Raw genomic sequence first — 17139 nt, 5'->3', positions numbered from 1 at the left:
TGAAAATAGGAGAGATGTTCCCCACAGAGGAGCACACAATTGATTGTCCAGTGTCAAATGTTCATCCCTGAAAACATACATGCAAGTAATGTTATATGAACTAAACATTTCATATTATAACATCTACAAACACCTATGAAAGGACCCTGTAACTGTTTATGTACTTTCTAGAAATGTATCATATCTAAAAGCTTCTGGAATGGAGGGAAATATAACAAGAAAATTCTACCTTGAATATGACAGAAATTAAAATAAATACACAGACTGGTGCTGTTCTTTGTTGTCCAAAAAGAGCACATTCCTACAAATAAACCTGTACTCTCTCTTATAAGAAGACAACAGGTCTGTAATGACTTAATAGTTTGGTCAGCCCTGTGACCGTGCCCAGCCATTGCTGATTTGCATATGCCCAGAGCACAGCCCACTGCTCTGAGGTCTTCATAGTCAGGTCACACCTTGTGCTGGAGCCAGCCTCACACAGGTCACAGCACAGACATGAGGGCCCCCACTCAGCTCCTGGGCTTGCTGCTGCTCTGGCTCACAGGTAAGGAAGACAGCCTTGGAAATGTGTTCATCTGAGTCTGATCAGTGTTGCCAGGTCTCTGGGAAAGTCTTCATCTAACATGATTAATTGTGTGGGAATTTGTTTTCAATTTTCCACTCTTAGGTGCCAGATGTGACATCCAGATGACCCAGTCTCCAGCCTCCCTGTCTGCGTCTCTGGGAGACAGTGTCACCATCACGTGCCGAGCAAGTGAGGGCATTTACAGTGCTTTAGCATGGTATCAGCAGAAACCAGGGAAAACTCCTAAGCTCCTGATCTATGGAGCAAACAACTTGGCAGATGGGGTCCCATCAAGGTTCAGTGGCAGTGGATCTGGCACACAGTTTTCTCTAAAGATCAGCAGGCTGCAGCCTGAAGATATTGCAACTTATTACTGTCAACAGGGTTTTACTCCTCACACAGTGATTCAAGTCATGACATAAACCACCAAGGGAAGCAGAAGTGAGAGCCTAGGCTGCCCCAACTGCTTATTCTAGGGTCTCCAGCTGCTGAGAGTGTTTCTCTTTGCCAGAATTTAAATGTCCATGTCATGTTTTTGTATGTTGTCAGAGAAACTTAGTCCCAGCATTCAAAACAGGAATATGTCTCATGACTCACATGAAAAAATAACTTTTCATTTGGCTATTTTTTTCAATAATTGAGTAAAACCGAAATTTATTATAAGCCACAGTCATCCTAGGGACCTCCATGATATATATATATATCCTCCATGGTTCTATGGGCTGTGGTCTGATTGTTCTTTATTTTATATCTAGAATCCACTTATGAGTGAGTACATACCATGACTGTCTTTCTGGATTTGGCTTACCTCACTCAGGATGATTTTTTCTCATTCCATCCATTTGCCTGCAAATTTCATATTTCATTGTTTTTCTCTGCTTCTGAATAGGTGTGACAGTTGATTGGCTTGATCAGTTTGGGAGGCAACTAGGCAGTGGGACCAAGTCCTGTGCTCATTGCATGAGTTGGCTGTTTGAAACCTGGAGCTTATGCAGGGACACTTGGCTCAGTCTGGGAGGAAGGGACTGGACCTGCCTGGACTGAGTCTACCAGGTTGATTGCAGTCCTTGGGGGAAGATTTGCCCTGGAGGAGGCAGGAATGGGGGGTGGGCTGGGGGTAAGGGGAGGGGGTGGTAGTGGGGAGAATAGGGGACCTGTGGCTGATATGTAGAACTGAATGGTATTGTGAAATAAAATAAATAAAATTAAAAAAAATAAAAAATAAAAAAATGAAAAAAAATAACTTTTCCTAACTTGCAGAGTTTGGCAACTGCTAAAATTAATACAAACTAGATGTCAATACACACACACACACACACACACACACACACACACACACACACACATATATATATACCTACTTTTCATAGCAGGAATCAGGCTGGGGAGATGACTAAGTGCAGTGGTTCTTAACCTTTCTAATGCTGCTATGATTTACTACAGTTCCTCATGTTGTGCTTGCTGACACACAACCATAAAATTATTTTCCAGCCGGGCGGTGGTGGCGCATGCCTTTAATCCCAGCACTCGGGAGGCAGAGCCAGGCGGATCTCTGTGAATTCGAGGCCAGCCTGGGCTACCAAGTGAGCTCCAGGAAAGGCGCAAAGCTACGCAGAGAAACCCTGTCTCGAAAAACCAAAAAAAAAAAAAAATATTTTCCTTGCTACTTTATATATATAACTTTGCTACTGATATGAATCATAATGTGAATAACTTGGTGATAAGGTTTGCAAAAGGAATCATAAGACACAGGTTGATAATTGCTGGCTTAATTTTTAAGAGCACTGAATTCTCTTTTAGAGGACCTGTGTTTGATTCCCAGCACAGATGACTGCTAGCTTCTGTCTGTAACTCCAGTTCCAGTATATCTGAGGCCCTCTTCTGGCTTCTGAGGGCATTGTGATACACGAACAAATATGCTGGGAAAAGACCAGTACCCATAAACTAAAAATAATTAAATCTTAAATAATTCAGAAAAAATTCATACTTGGAAGAGATTTTTTTCTCATAATCTAAGGTCCATTTTTTACTGAAAGTAAGACTTCCTGACCCCATGGTCCTCAGGATGTGAACTCCCACATTATATGCATGGAAGGTAGGAAGATTTCCTCCATTTGTGCTTGTTCATTTTTCTTCTTACACAGAGGTCAAGTTTCTTGGTTACTTTTCAGTTGTTACAACAAAACACCATGACCAAAGTAATTTATAAAAGAAAGTATGAATTTGGGGGCTCATGGTTCTATAACATTGTCCAAGTCCAGTGTGGTAGGAAACATGGCAGCAGGCAAACAGCTATGGCCTTGAGGAAGTAGGTAAGAGCTTAGATCTTTAACTGCAAGTAGGAGACAGAGAGAGAACTGGGAGTGGAACAACTTCATCAATCTGCATGCTCACCACTCTTCAAAGAGAGCTATCAACTCATTCCAACCCATGCCTTCACAATACCTTCCAGTATGGCCAAGTAAACCCAGAGAGATATGTTGAAATAGAGAACATCAAACAATCCAGCCTACAACTGACTTTGCACAGTAAATGGTGCCCTTAAAATAACATTTTGTGAAATGTTCCATCTATTTTCTTACACTTATACATGATCTACTATGTATATGATTACCATCAGATGCATTACAGGAAAAAATACATGTGCATTGAGTTTAGCATATCAATCATAATAGAAAATCATATGCATTGGACCCCTCGGCATAAAACACCTTCTTCTTCTGGATGACAAACAGAAGCTCCTATAATTATCTATTGAATAAAGTTCAATTAGTAACTTCTGTTCTGTTGCATTTTACCTGTCCTGCAGGTCACTTTAAGTCCGAATAAAATCCTTGATGCCTTGTTACAACAGGGATCACAATAAACCATGCTTCTAGTAAAATAAAAGAGAATTATATCTCCATTTTTTCCTTTAATCAATTTAATCATTAAATTCTTACAGGTTTCTGCATAGTTAATGCAATTACCCATTTTCCATTTTCTCAATGGCTCTATGAAGTTACCCTTTTTATTTTTCTAAAATGTGCTAAGGATACTTCAAAGTTTGTATATACAAAGTTTAAACATAAAACCAAGAATCAACACTCTGAAAATTCTATGACTTAAAGACAGTTGGCTGTGTATTTGCAACACAAGGAACAATACAGGATTGCCTGAGGAGGTGTAAATACAGCATAGTTAGGTGGCCTGTGACTTCATGGCAGAGAGCTCTGACTTCAGAACAGCACCATGTAATCCCATTTTTCAAGTAACAACATTCATGGTATTAAAAGATTTCAAGTAAATTCATAGGTGTTTCTCAGACTCCTGTTGCATGAATAACTCCTTGATTCTATTTTGTTCTGAAAGATATTCAATGTCTGCTTATTTCACATCATATTTATCAACTAATTGATGGAAAATCTTGAGGTTTAATCCTAAGAATTGATAATTACAAGTAAATTTATTCTTTAAAAACTCTATAGTTTTTTATGTGCAAAAGAGGTTTCAATGTGAAAATGATATTTCAATAACTGTGGAGAAATACAAGGATGAGGTTTTGTTAGTTGACTAAAAGGTAACCTAAAGAATGTAAAAAAATATTTTCCAGTTATAGTTCTGACAGAGATTAGTGTCTAGAATTGTGTTGACTAGTTTTATGTCTACTTTATACAAGCTAGAGTCTCTGTGAAAAGGAAACTACAATTGAGAAAATGGCTCCATAAGAATGGCCTGTAGGAAGACTGTGTGTTATTGTCTTGAATAACGATGTATGTGGGAGGGACCAGGACATGATGGGTGGTGATATCCTTGGGCAAGTGGTCTTGGTTGCTATAAGAAAAGAGGATAAGGGCTAAAGAGATGGCTCAGGCATTAAAAGCTAGGCTCCCAACAAAATAGAAAAGAAAATAGGTTGTGCAATCTATGAGGAGCTAGCTAGTGAGCAGATTACTCGGGGCTTCTAGTTCAACTCCTAACTCTAGGTACTTCCCTGCTTCAGTTTCTGCCATGAATTTCTTCAGTGACTGAATGCAACCTGAGAGATGTAAGCTGAAATAAACCATTTTCTCCTCAAGTTGCTTTGGTCATGATGTTCATCATTACAATAGAAACACTAACTAAGACAATAATATACAAAGAACTCATGAAAACAAATACTGAGATGGCAAAGAAACTAGTTAAAAAGTAGAGCATAGAATTTTACAGAAGATTGTCAGAGGAAATGCAAATGGATATGAGATATTTTAAAAGGATTCACCATCCTTAGCCATCATAGAAAGGAAAATTAAAACTTCTTTGATATTTCATCTTACCCCAGTCAGAATGACTATTTAAGAAAACAAAAGACATGAAATGCTGGTAAGGACGTAGGGCATGGAAAGTAATCATACTCTGTTGGTGGGGTTGCAATTGGTACTGCCATTATGGAAATTCTTTTGGCAGTTTCTGAAAAACTTAGAATTAGATCTACCACAAGATCTAGTTATGCTACTCCTGGACTCATGCCCAAAGGGCTCTGTTTCCTATCACAAGGCACATGTTCATCTGTGTTCAGTATTGCTCAGTTCACAATAGCTAGGGCATCGAAATACCCTAGATATCAATCAAGTGATATATGAATAATGGAAATGTATTTTTATTTGTCAGACTCGTAATATACATTATTCTCATTAGTACAGGGGACATTCTTTGAAATATGGTATAGGTAAAGCCACAAAATATATAATGAATGTTAAAAATAGAAATTGTTTTACACAATTCTGACTAAAAGTCAATATTAAACTGAAGCAATTTTCAAATTATGCAAAGATATAGATGTTAAAATGGTCCATTCTTGAAGACCAACTGTCAATGGAACTTTGAAGTGGATATTTAAAATTTTTTAACTGTTTCAGAAAAGAAACAGTAGTAACACTAAAAATTGGAAAGACTCACCATGTTCATGGGTGTTTAGAATTAATGTTGTGAGAATTACCATGCCATCAAAAGTGATTTGTAGATTCACTCCAATCCCAATGTCATTCTTCATAGCAAGGGAAAAAGGAACAATCTTAAAAGTTACACAGAAGCTGAGAAAAAAGAATAATACTGTATTCACTTCCACACATGATCTCATGTACAGTAGAGAACAATAATGATAGAAACAGCATGGTGCTGAAAAAAATATGCACATGTATATCAATGAAACAGAATAGAAAATCCAAATTTTAAGTCCACACAAATATACACACTTTGTTTCTATGTTTCTTTTTATGTTTTCAACACATTGGTGTATACACACACACACACACACACACACACACACACACACACACACACACCAACTGTAAGGAAGATGAAATACAAATATCAACAAGGAGTGATGAAACATTGGATGGGATACCCACATATAGAAGAATGAAACTAGAATCCTGTCTCACACCTTGCACTGAAATCAACTACACATGCATCAAAGACAGCAAAAAGACTGAAAATAACTCTAGAGACTCAGAAATTTCCAGAAGTGGAATTTAGCAAATGTTCTACAACATACAGACATAGCTGAGAATGCTCTAAACAGGAATGAAGTGAATATGTCTGTATGGACTTAAAATCTGGATCTTCTGTTCTGAATTTCATTCTAGAAATAAGGCCAACAATTGACAGATGGGATATTTTCACACTAAAAGTCTTCTATAGAGCAAAGGGAATGGTCAATTGACTGAAGAGCTAGTTCATGGAAAGGGAAAAATTCTTTGTCAGCTGTACATCTGACAGATGATTGATATTCAGAGTACCAAAAGAATTCAAAAAATAAACTCTATAGACACCAACCCAATAAAATGTGCTATAGATATGAAGGAACCACAAGATCTTGTACCCAAAAAAATATAATTTATTAAATTTAAAAAAATGTTTTAATGGCAATATCAGGTATACCTGGAAAAAGCTGTCCCCAGAGCTACATTATTGTACAAAACCTTAATGAAGGCATGAATACATCACTGTGATTTGTTGGTGAGAGGGGACACAGAAGTCACTAAACAATAGAGAGCTTGTCTCCTGTCCACAAGATTTATATGATACAGCCTCATTAATGATGATACCATGTACGTTGATTGCACAATATAGAGAAATGAAGGTTGAAATGAGCTGGAAGCTATTATAAGGCTGGGTAGTTTTGATAGTTCTGGAAGATGCTATGAAGTTTGCTGGGAGAGAGAAGACACTGATGATCTCACACTTACAGGAAGCCAAAAGTCTGCTAGGATGAACTGACTAGTGACATGTGTCCATCTGCACAGCAGTGACACTCCTGTTATTTAACCAAATGCTATCTTACTGCATTTGAGAATCACTCCAGGGCTTTATACTTTAAATGTGGTGAAACATATCTTACAATGAGTCCACAGACTCTAGATGAGAATTGTATATTGTTCAGCTAAACTGACCAAGAGCTAAGCATCCCTCTGCTGTGGGATAATGTTTTTCCACACTGGTTTAATAAAAATACTTATTGGCCAGTAGTCAGGTATGAAGTATAAGTGGGATAAGCAGACAAGGAGAATTCTGGGAAGAGGAAGGATGAGCCAGCCTGCCATGCAGGGAGCAGCATGTAATGGCACACAGGTAAAGCCATGGAACATGTGGCAACATATAGATAAACAGAAATGGGCTGAATTTATGTATAAGAGCTAGTAAAAGCCTGAGCTAATGGCCAAGCTATTATAATGAATATAAGCCTCTGTGTGTTTATTTGCATCCAAGCAGCTGTGGGACTGGTGGGTGAGAGAGATTTGTCCTGACTGTGAGCCGGGTGGGACCAGGAGAACTTCAGCTACAAAAGGCACCCAGACATGGTGGCAATAGTATCTACATAAAGCCAAGAAGGCTTTAAAAAAGAATCTAAAAGGGAGATAAAAACAGCTTTCTAGTGTGTCTTTCAGGCCAGCTGCAGCCTGCGGGCTTGAGCTATTCTATGTTGGGTGAGATACTCTATGCTTGGTTTGCAGCATGTGGGCTTGACCTGCAGCTTGATGGAATCATGCCCTGGTACACAGAAGCATCTCTATGCTGAATAGTGTGCTGATGTGTGCTGAATTTAGCTTTTGTTAATAAAAAAAAAATTAGAAGAGGTTTCTTAGCTACAAGCAGCTGGATGAGGCATGGACTCCCTGCCTATCAGAGTCAGCAGCCTGCATGGCTCTTAGAGCTGGCAGTGAATTATTTCCACCATGTTGAAAAGCTTTCTAATCTTGTTCAAGATATTGTACTTATACCATTCATTTAACAATGTAATGCAAAAAATAAAAATAAAAAATAAATAAAATAAAAAAAGAAAAGCTGAGTGGGCAGAGTCCGTAGCCAAGGTTTCTGCTTCAGTACTAGCCACTGCAGTTTAAAGCAATGAATTCACAATAAGGCAGATTCAGATGGAATTAGACTTTAAATGGTTTACAGTGTGTGTGAAAATGTGTGTAGGCTTAAAAGAGAGAAGAAAATGAATATAGACAGTTGTAAAAAGAAGTAGTTCAAAAAATAAAGTCTACAAAGAGACAGTAAGGTAGCATAAAAATAAACCACATAAAGATTTATATTACACAGAGAATCTGGATATTTTTAACTGCAGAACATTATTTGATCATAAAAACTGCTGAGTTAAATCAATATGAATATTTTAAAGGTATCTCAATTTCAAAATTTATGTCTAAGAATACATTGCTTTTGAAAAGAGGTTCTGCTTTTGTTTCCACAGAAGATGAGAACCTTTGAATTGCTTCCAGGCTAATATGATGGATCAACCAAGACCCTGAAAGGTCTCTAATGACAGCTATGGTCCAACATCAAAAAAGCTTCAAAGCAACTGGCTGAGACAACGCAGCCTCACAGACTACTCCAGTCGGGTTTGATCATAATTCTTAACTTTTTCAGGATCCCCATAAGATTATAGTGCCCCTATCAGCAGGAAGTAGTATGAGAAGCTTTGCCCAAATTTCCAAAATACTGTTTATAAATGTTTATTTTTATTCAAATCAGGTTGATTATAAACACAATCTCTTTCTAAAGAAATATGTGGGATAGGATATAGATTTGATAGGATGAAAGGGTAGATTATTGAATCAACTTTTAAAGAGCCACTTGTTTTAATTTGCTATAGATTTTAGACTACTGATACAAATTTAAAGTTAATTTTGTTATACTGTATATATATATATATATATATATATATATATATTTCTACTCTTGTTTAAGGTATTATGTTTCTACAGCTCATTTAAATTGTAATAAATAATTAGAAATACAGATTAATAATTAGTCTTCTATGATAGTCAAACTTATAGTCATGTCAAGTTTTCTAGGTTTACATAGATATAATTCAATTAGACAGGTAATCTTTTAACACTTCAAAGACCTACAGAATATGGCATTTAAAATGACTTAAGGATTTTGACTTTCTGGACATTGAGACATGTCTGCTCCCAGCAAGACCAATTTACTTTAGAGAAGATAATGGGTATAGAGGAAACTCATTATGGAGGTGTTTACACATTTCTGTTGAACCAAAACATTATACAGTACACTACAAGAGAGTGGTGCAAACAGACTAATAGATAACCAGTCAGAATTCCCTGAGGAAGTTCTTATGACAAGGCACTTCCTACAGGCTGACAAGACAGCAACATGACACAGAAGATGAAGGAGTAAAGGGAAAGGGGCTCCTGTCTTTGGCTACTGTGTGCACTAGGAGATCCATGGGTTAGTACTGGGGATTTTATTGCCAAAGGCTTTTCTCTTGTTACGCAATATGCCTGACGTTTCCCTAGTGAATAAAGCAAAATTCAAAAAAAAAAAAATTAGAGACAATTTACACATTATCCACAACTGTAAAATTTGAATTCCATGATGGTAGCTTAGAAATGAAGCCATTCCAGGTAAATTTACACTAGTAGCTCTGGCTGGTTATGGCTAATCTTGGTGATATGGAATTTGTGTACCCAAACTGCCCCAAACCACACTGTTTAGAGTTGACTAGATGGACAAATGCAACATCACTATCCCTGGACTCAAGGAATGTTGTCCTTAAATTAAAGGGAGAGTTTTTGTTTCATTAGGAAAATGAATAAGTAAGGGAGCAACAGAATGAAGGTGAGCACAGGAAACCTTTAGAACTAAGGTCTGGACTCCAGCATTGACTGAAGTGTTTATTTCATGAGCATATACACTGTCCTCCAAATACATCACATTGTGTACTTGGCAAATGTGAAGTCTGCTCATGTAGCCACACTTCAGTAAAATGGCTTTCAAAATATGGCAAAGAATACCAAGGAAAAAGTGAGATTTGACAATTGCAGGTTGGTTGAAGAAGTTCTGTGTTCTAATCACCTGTGATTAAATTTGGTGGTCTATCCTAAAAACTGCAAATCTTTCTTCTTTGTTGTATTATCAAAAAATTTCTACTGGCCTCTGTGGGCATCAGGCACTCATGAAGCGTACATGCAGGCAGAATACCTGAGGAAATAACATTGTAATTTTTAAAACTATGTATACTTAGTACATATTTCAGTGTCTCTCACAGGTTTGCGTATTTTTGTTTCTTTTTATTTTCACTTATGTAAAGAAAATAATTGACCAACATGTTTGACAATTTTATGTCTATAATATATTCTGAATGTTCTCCTCCCATACCTTCTCTAATCTCCAACCACCCCTATCACACTCCTCTCCAAATCCTTGTCAGTCACTTTGCAGATTGATGATATTTTGTTTTGTTACTTGTTTTACTCAGGCCCATATGTATGGACATATGATTGAGGTTATCAGTGGGTGTGAAAATAAAGACAATGCTTTTTCCTCTCCCAGATAGCTCAGCAATGAGTGCAATGGCCCTGATCCCTCTTCCACCCATGTCATTGTTGTCAAGTCTATTCTTGAGCAGACCTATAGTACTAATACAAATTGGTCTTAATAAAAAAAACCCAGAGTCAGGTATAGGATAAATGCTGAAATATCAGAGAGACAAAGGAGCAAGCCAGAGCTGAAAGATCATGAGATCAAGGTCACCCTGTCTACACAAGATTGATCCAGTCTAAAAGACAGTCTAAAAGATAAAGCCTGTAGCCACAGGCTCTGGAGGCATAGGTCTTTAATCCCAGAACTTGGCATCTCATGCCTTTAATTTCAGGACTTGGGAGAAGTAAACAGGAAGTGATATGGCTGGGTGGGGAGAGTAGTACTCTTGAAAGCTGCTGGTAACAAAAGATCATGGGACTATACAGCAGGTGACAACTAGTGTTCAGAAGGTCAACTTATCAGAACCAAGGGTGCTGTTGGAGGAAACCATCATGCAAGGCATTATGGAATTACTGCCTTTTGAATAAATTGGCTGTTTCTTGCTGTAAATGTCTTGTGCCATAACAGCTATGATATCTCCCCATTTACCGTGCCTTTCCATGTAATGTGTACATGTCATCTCATGACTACATCTCAATCTTATGGGCACACACAATTGTGGATAGTCAAGAAGATGGTTTCTTATTTAACTGTATAATTTTTATGAATAGAATCACACTAAAATATGCTTTATACTAGGTCTATTTTTCCATGTGGATGGTAGACACTTAGAGGTCCTGTTCTCCATCCTTAGCTACTGACAAGGCAAAATTGGCCAGACAAAGTGTCCTCTTAGAACTTTCACAGAGCAGAATTGCAGGTGCCTGGCCTTGTTGGGTCATAATCCTTCAGAAGTCTTATAGTGAACTAGAATTGATAGTGCAGGTGCCTGGCCTTAGTATATCTTAGTCCTTCAATAGATCAATACCACCTATGTTGCCCTAAGCTTCCTCCAGCACCACCTCCTCACTCTGATTCAAAAAACAATTAACACTTTGTGTTTATTTCCACACCAGTTTTAATGAAAGATTTTAGGCTCAGTATACTAATTATGGATAGATCCAGAAATTCAGGTGATTAACAGAAAAAGGCTGTTAATTTACTAACCATGTCTGGATATTATTAATCATATAAAATAGTACACATATTCTTTGCCTTTTCCTTAAATCTCTCATTGGTTTAAGTTCTTCCCATGTAACCCTTCTAGCTATCACGTTAAGAGATAGAACTTTTTACAACCTAAAGTTGTTTTTAGTCACCAATTAAGCTAAGTCTTTGTCAAGTGTGACTCTTATCAGAATACCAGTCCCTGAGAGTTTACTTTGTAGTTTTTACTAACAATTTGTTAATGAATGAAGGTGTGTATATATATATATATATATATATATATATATATATATATATATATATGTTATGTATGTATGTATATGCATGCTTGGGGTGGAGGATAAGAAAAAGGGAAGAACTAAGATAGAACATTGAGAAAGTAGCAGAAAAAGGGACAGAGAGGAGCTAAGTATGAGAACAGAAAAGAAGTCATGTAGATAGAATTGACTTAGAAGAATAAAGTGAATGAACTAAATAGTTTGGTGTGCTTAAATTCATTTGATATCCCTCAGATTAGTATCTTAGTCATTAGCATTGTCCCCAGAACTCTGGGAGAAACTCCTCTGAGCAGGCACCTGAGGGGAAATCCATAGAATATAAGGCAGAGGGATTAGGAGTTCAACCTTTTCATGCTGAGGAGTTGGCTAGGTAAGAAGTGGCTGTGGCTTGATCCTTTGACTCTCTGATCTTTCGGCATTTACCTGTAGAGTTAAAAGCCCAATAGGTCAGAGTAGTAGCTAAGAGCTGATACTAAAAACCCTTTCTTACCCTTCGCTGCCAATGTTGTCCTTCCCCACAGAAAGAGAACTACTTCCTGTGTATCTGTCTTTTTATTGACTTTCTGTTTTGCCTTCTCATTGGTTGTATACCCAAACACATGACCTCCTCATCACTGCCTGTCTATGCAGACCTCCAGGTCTTCTATGGTTGGTATTAAGATTAGAGGCATGTGTCTCCATGCTGGCTATATCCTTGAACACACAGAGATCTGCCTGTCATGTGATTGGGATTAAAGGTGTGTGCCACCACTGCCTGGCTTCTTCTATGGCTTGCTATTAGCTCTGACCCCTAGACAACTTTATTCATTAACATACAAATAAAATCACATTTCAGTACAAATAAAATATCACCATATTTACCCTTATATCTGACTCTGGGGATTTTATTATTAAAACCAATTAGAAGTTTTCCTGCACAGACCCAGTGCACAGTTCCCCTGATGGGTGTGACTGTGATAGCTGTGTCTTGCACAGAAGATGAAATTTCACCAGCTTGTCTTTCTATTCCTTGGCTTTGGCCTTCTAAGCAGTGGAGAGAATGCCATAAGTGACTTGACTAAGGCTTAGTAGTCTCCAGTAATTTATTGTCAGCGATTTGGGAGTCCATGCATCTATAGTCACCACAAGTCCCTTCAAAGAAGAATTTCTGATTAAGACAAAAGTCAACATTTATCTATGTATAGAAACATACATATTTAGAGGGAAGTTTTTTTTTTTTTTTTTTTTTTTTTTTTTTTTTTTTTTTTTTTTTTTTTACATTTTTTTTTGTTTTAAATACAATTTAGAGGAAGTTTTACACTTTGTAACTTTGAACTATAATAAGGTAAAAAACACCAAGTATTAGATACCACTTTATTGATGTATTTAGTATAAGAACTGCTTGTACTGCCAATTTTCAAACAATGACTTCACTTGCTACCTGGAACTGAATGACCTGGAGAAATACCTTGACAATAGGTTGTTGCCTTAAACAACCTGCTGATTGCCATGTATGCTACTGTAAAGTCTTGGTTGTTTGTGCACACCACATTGTAGTTTTAGAGTATAAAATGAGAATATAAACTAGACATCAAATCACAGCCTTTCAGGAGCCAACCTAGCTTTGGCCCATGGGTAACAATTCCTCTCTTCTACTCTCATTGGTGTCAGGGGGCATATTCCATTAGATTCTCATAACAAATCCTTAATAGCAGTATTCAATTACTGCATAGAGACTGTGATCTACCTCCATGCCAGGTTTTTTTCTTTCTGTGTTTAAAATACTAGGCATAGATTCCCTTTTCTGGAGTGATCCTCAAATCCAATCTGAAAGCATTTAGTTACATAACAGTAGTGTGAGTACTGTGCAGGTGCACACATCATGTTTATTAGGTTAGGCTATTAGATGGTAGGATTCCTGAAAGGGTAAGACCATCACCAATGTGTTCTCTTCACCAGCAAACATCACAGCATTTTCCAGGACTATGAAAGCTGCACAGCAGGGAAGAAGCATGTAGTTTACTGTGGTTTCTCTATTGTGCACATGAAGTACATGATGTCATCAGAAATATGATCTTATCATCCAGTTCTAGTGGACAAACATGAAGAATGGCAAAACTCTAACATTTGTGTGGAGAGGTAGCTCAGAGGTTAAGAAAACTGACTGCTCCTCCAGAGCACCTGAGTTCAATTCCCAGCAACCACGTGGTGGCTCACAACCATCTATAATGAGATCTGTTACCCTCTTCTGACCTGCAGAAATACATGCAGGCAGAACACTGTATACATAATAAATAAATCTTTTTTAAAGACTCTAACAGTTAAATAACCTCTGAGTCTTCCCTGACCAACAACTCTTATGATGTATTCACCCCTGTTAATGCTTCTCTGGAAATAGCTTTTTCTAGCCATATGGAGTATAACCCTTCAAACTATTTATAATTTAACATATTATACTTTGGTTATAAGATCATAATCCATGTGGCTCCTTCCTATCTATAACTCATTCATTGGGTGATTTGTTTTCTTGATATTTTTTGAGTTCTTTATGCATTCTGAATATTAATCCTTTCTCTGATACAAATCACACAAAGACTTTCTCCCATTCTGTAGACTGACTTTTCAATCAAATGATTGTTCCCTTTGTTCAACAGATTTTACTAGATTCAGGAGGTCCTACTTGTCAACTTTTGGCCTTATTTCTTGAATGATCACTGTCTTTGTCAGTTTTCCATTGCTGTAAAGAGACATGAAGACCAAAGCAACTCTTATAAAAAAGAAAATATTTAATTCAGGGCTTGCTTACAGTTTCACAGGGTTTTTCCATTATTATCATGGCAGGGAGTATGGTAGCCAGCATGGGGTTGAGAGCTGAATATCCTAATCCACAAGCACCAGGAAGAGAGAGAGAGAGCAGTGGGCCTGGCATGGGCTTTTGAAACCTCAAAGCCAAACTCTAATTACATACCTCATCCAACAAGGCCACAGCTACCCCAACAAGGGCACATCTCCTAATGTGACCTTGACTCATTAGTTTAGGAATAAGCAGTAAATCTATGAGCCCATAGGGGCCAGTCTCATTCAAAGCACCTCAGTCCTAGTCCCTTGTAGAGAGTTCTTACCTCCTTCTACATGCATTAGCATACTCCCTGACAGAACATGTTCCAAAACTCCCAGATTTTTCAGTTTCAGGTTTTACATTGAGTTATTTGAACATTCGGGAATTTACTTTTTTATTGATGATGAGATGGGGTCTAGTTTCATATTCTATATGTGTACATTTATTTTTTAACATCATTTGTTGATGATACTGTCTTTTCTTCTGTGCTCATTTGTTTGTGAATTTGAGTTTTTCCCTATTTGTCAAGCAGTTGGCTCTAGTTGCTTTGACATAATCTGGGTATTCAGATCTGTTTCAATTATCTATGAGTTTTTCTCTGTTAATTTCAGACTACTTATTACTCTTGTTCTGTTATATTACTTAAGATTAGTTATGGTTGTCTCCCAGCAATATTCTTTTAGACTCAGTTTCCATATTAATATAGATTTGTCTCTATCTGTGAAGATGTTATCATGGTTTCATTGTATCTACAAGTTCTTTTTGGTAGAATGATCATTTTGTACAATCAATTTTGTTTACCAAAGTTCGTGTACAATTTTTCCATACTTTAGTGTTGTCTTTGATCTATTTTTTTCAGAATTTATAAAAAAAATTTAAGGGTGATACAGATGACTCAGCAGGTAAAGACACTTGCAATGAAGCCAGACAATCTGAGGTCAATGCCTGTGACCCACATGGTGAAAGGGGAGAGTTGACTCCAGAATGTTGTTCTAAACGTGTTTGTGTGTGTGTGTGTGTGTGTGTGTGTGTGTGTGTGCACGCGTGTGTTCGCATGCACATAGGGAATAATAAACAAACAAACAAATAAATAAATAAATAGCTAAAAGGAAAAATTTATTGACCATTTATTAGTTCTCTGCTGCCGTTTTGATTTCTTTGTTAGTGGATTGTTTCAGTGATTTGTCATGAGAATAGAAAGGTAATAAAACATATGATTGTCATGAATTTTTTTTGACAGAAAACATGTCAAGCATAAATTGACAAGACATTTTTGGTGGGAAAGACTGGCAATGAAAATCAGAAGATAGAGAAAGATGGATCCTACTTTTACTAGCACCACAGAGGTAGTTTACTTTTAGTAACTAATTGCCCTGAAGGATAAATGCCAGAGAAGATCCTGTGATCAGTGCAGGTAGAAGAAACAAGGTATGAGGCTCCTAGAGAACTCCAGTAAAATAGCTGAGTAGAAGTACCTGCTACACTTTCCTTCAACAAAGAGAATCAAAACAGAGAATAAACAAACTTGAGATCAACACTGAAGTAGAGTGAGATATTATGGAGATAATAAGTTACCCAAAGATGCAAATGACCTTAAAAGCAGGGCATAAAGCACCCTGTGTGGATTATTGCCATCAAACCCTTGGCCACATTTCAACACTAGGAGGAAGCAGCTGGGCCCTAGGGAGGTAAAGAGTTTTTGTTCCAGTCTGTATCACTGTGTGCATTGGTTATTACTATACTGCTGACAGTAGTAAGTGGCAGCATCTTCAGCCTCCATGCTGCTGATTGTGAGAGAGTAAGAGGTCCCAGACCCACTGCCACTGAAGCGAGCTGGGACTCCAGAAGCCAGGTTGGAAGTTCTATAAATCAGGAGCTTAGGGGAGGCTCCTGGCTTCTGCTGGTACCAGTGCAAATAACTGGTGCTTACACTTGAGCTGGCACTACAGGTCATGGTGACCCTTTCCCCTTGAGATGCAGCCATGGATGCTGGAGACTGGGTGAGAACAATTTGTCCATTAGACACTGTGAGCAGGGAAAGACAATGAAAAGGAAGAGATGTTAGTAGACATAGACATATAAAAATAACTTCATACCACCTGATACTCAGAAGAAAGAAAATGAAAAATGTTATCTTAGACTTAAGCTTCCCTTGGGGAAAGAATTGTGGATCATGAGCCCAAATGTCCTTCCCTCTCTTACCTGTGACACTAATTAGTAGGAAGCTGAAAATCTTCACTAGAAAATCCATTGTGCTTTCTCTTCTCAGTCTCAGGCTAATTACTGTTCTTCTCATAAGTCCATGTCTTTAAAACAGCTGTGAACCATTTGTGGTTTCTGAGGATGAAGTATGCAAATAGCAAGATACAGTCTAGGCAGTTCTTGGCTTACAAATTTCTGTGGTAACTTATGCATGGCAAACTTGGTTAATCCAGGAAAGTATCTACTTATTTGTGGACATTACACTGATAAGGAAGGAAATTTCTGTTTTCCTTTTTCTCCTTCATGGTGTATATCTC

The 17139-nt window shown here is 37.5% G+C and overlaps 2 gene segments (V, D, J or C); one reads left to right on the top strand and one right to left on the bottom strand.

Annotated features, from left to right (window-relative positions):
• The first annotated feature begins 454 nt into the window (after positions 1–454).
• LOC114689269 lies at positions 455–987 on the top strand. The segment is given in 2 exon segments: positions 455–544; positions 668–987. Coding segments are annotated over 2 exon segments (369 nt in total).
• Positions 988–16334: 15347 nt separating this feature from the next.
• Positions 16335–16931, bottom strand: LOC114689268. The segment is given in 2 exon segments: positions 16335–16645; positions 16823–16931. Coding segments are annotated over 2 exon segments (405 nt in total).
• Positions 16932–17139: the final 208 nt, after the last annotated feature.

Source organism: Peromyscus leucopus, unplaced genomic scaffold (genome assembly GCF_004664715.2).
Source record: "Peromyscus leucopus breed LL Stock unplaced genomic scaffold, UCI_PerLeu_2.1 scaffold_1616, whole genome shotgun sequence".
Lineage (NCBI taxonomy): Eukaryota > Metazoa > Chordata > Mammalia > Rodentia > Cricetidae > Peromyscus > Peromyscus leucopus.
Note: the sequence above shows the minus strand (reverse complement) of the source record. Positions and strands in the feature narration are given on the sequence as shown.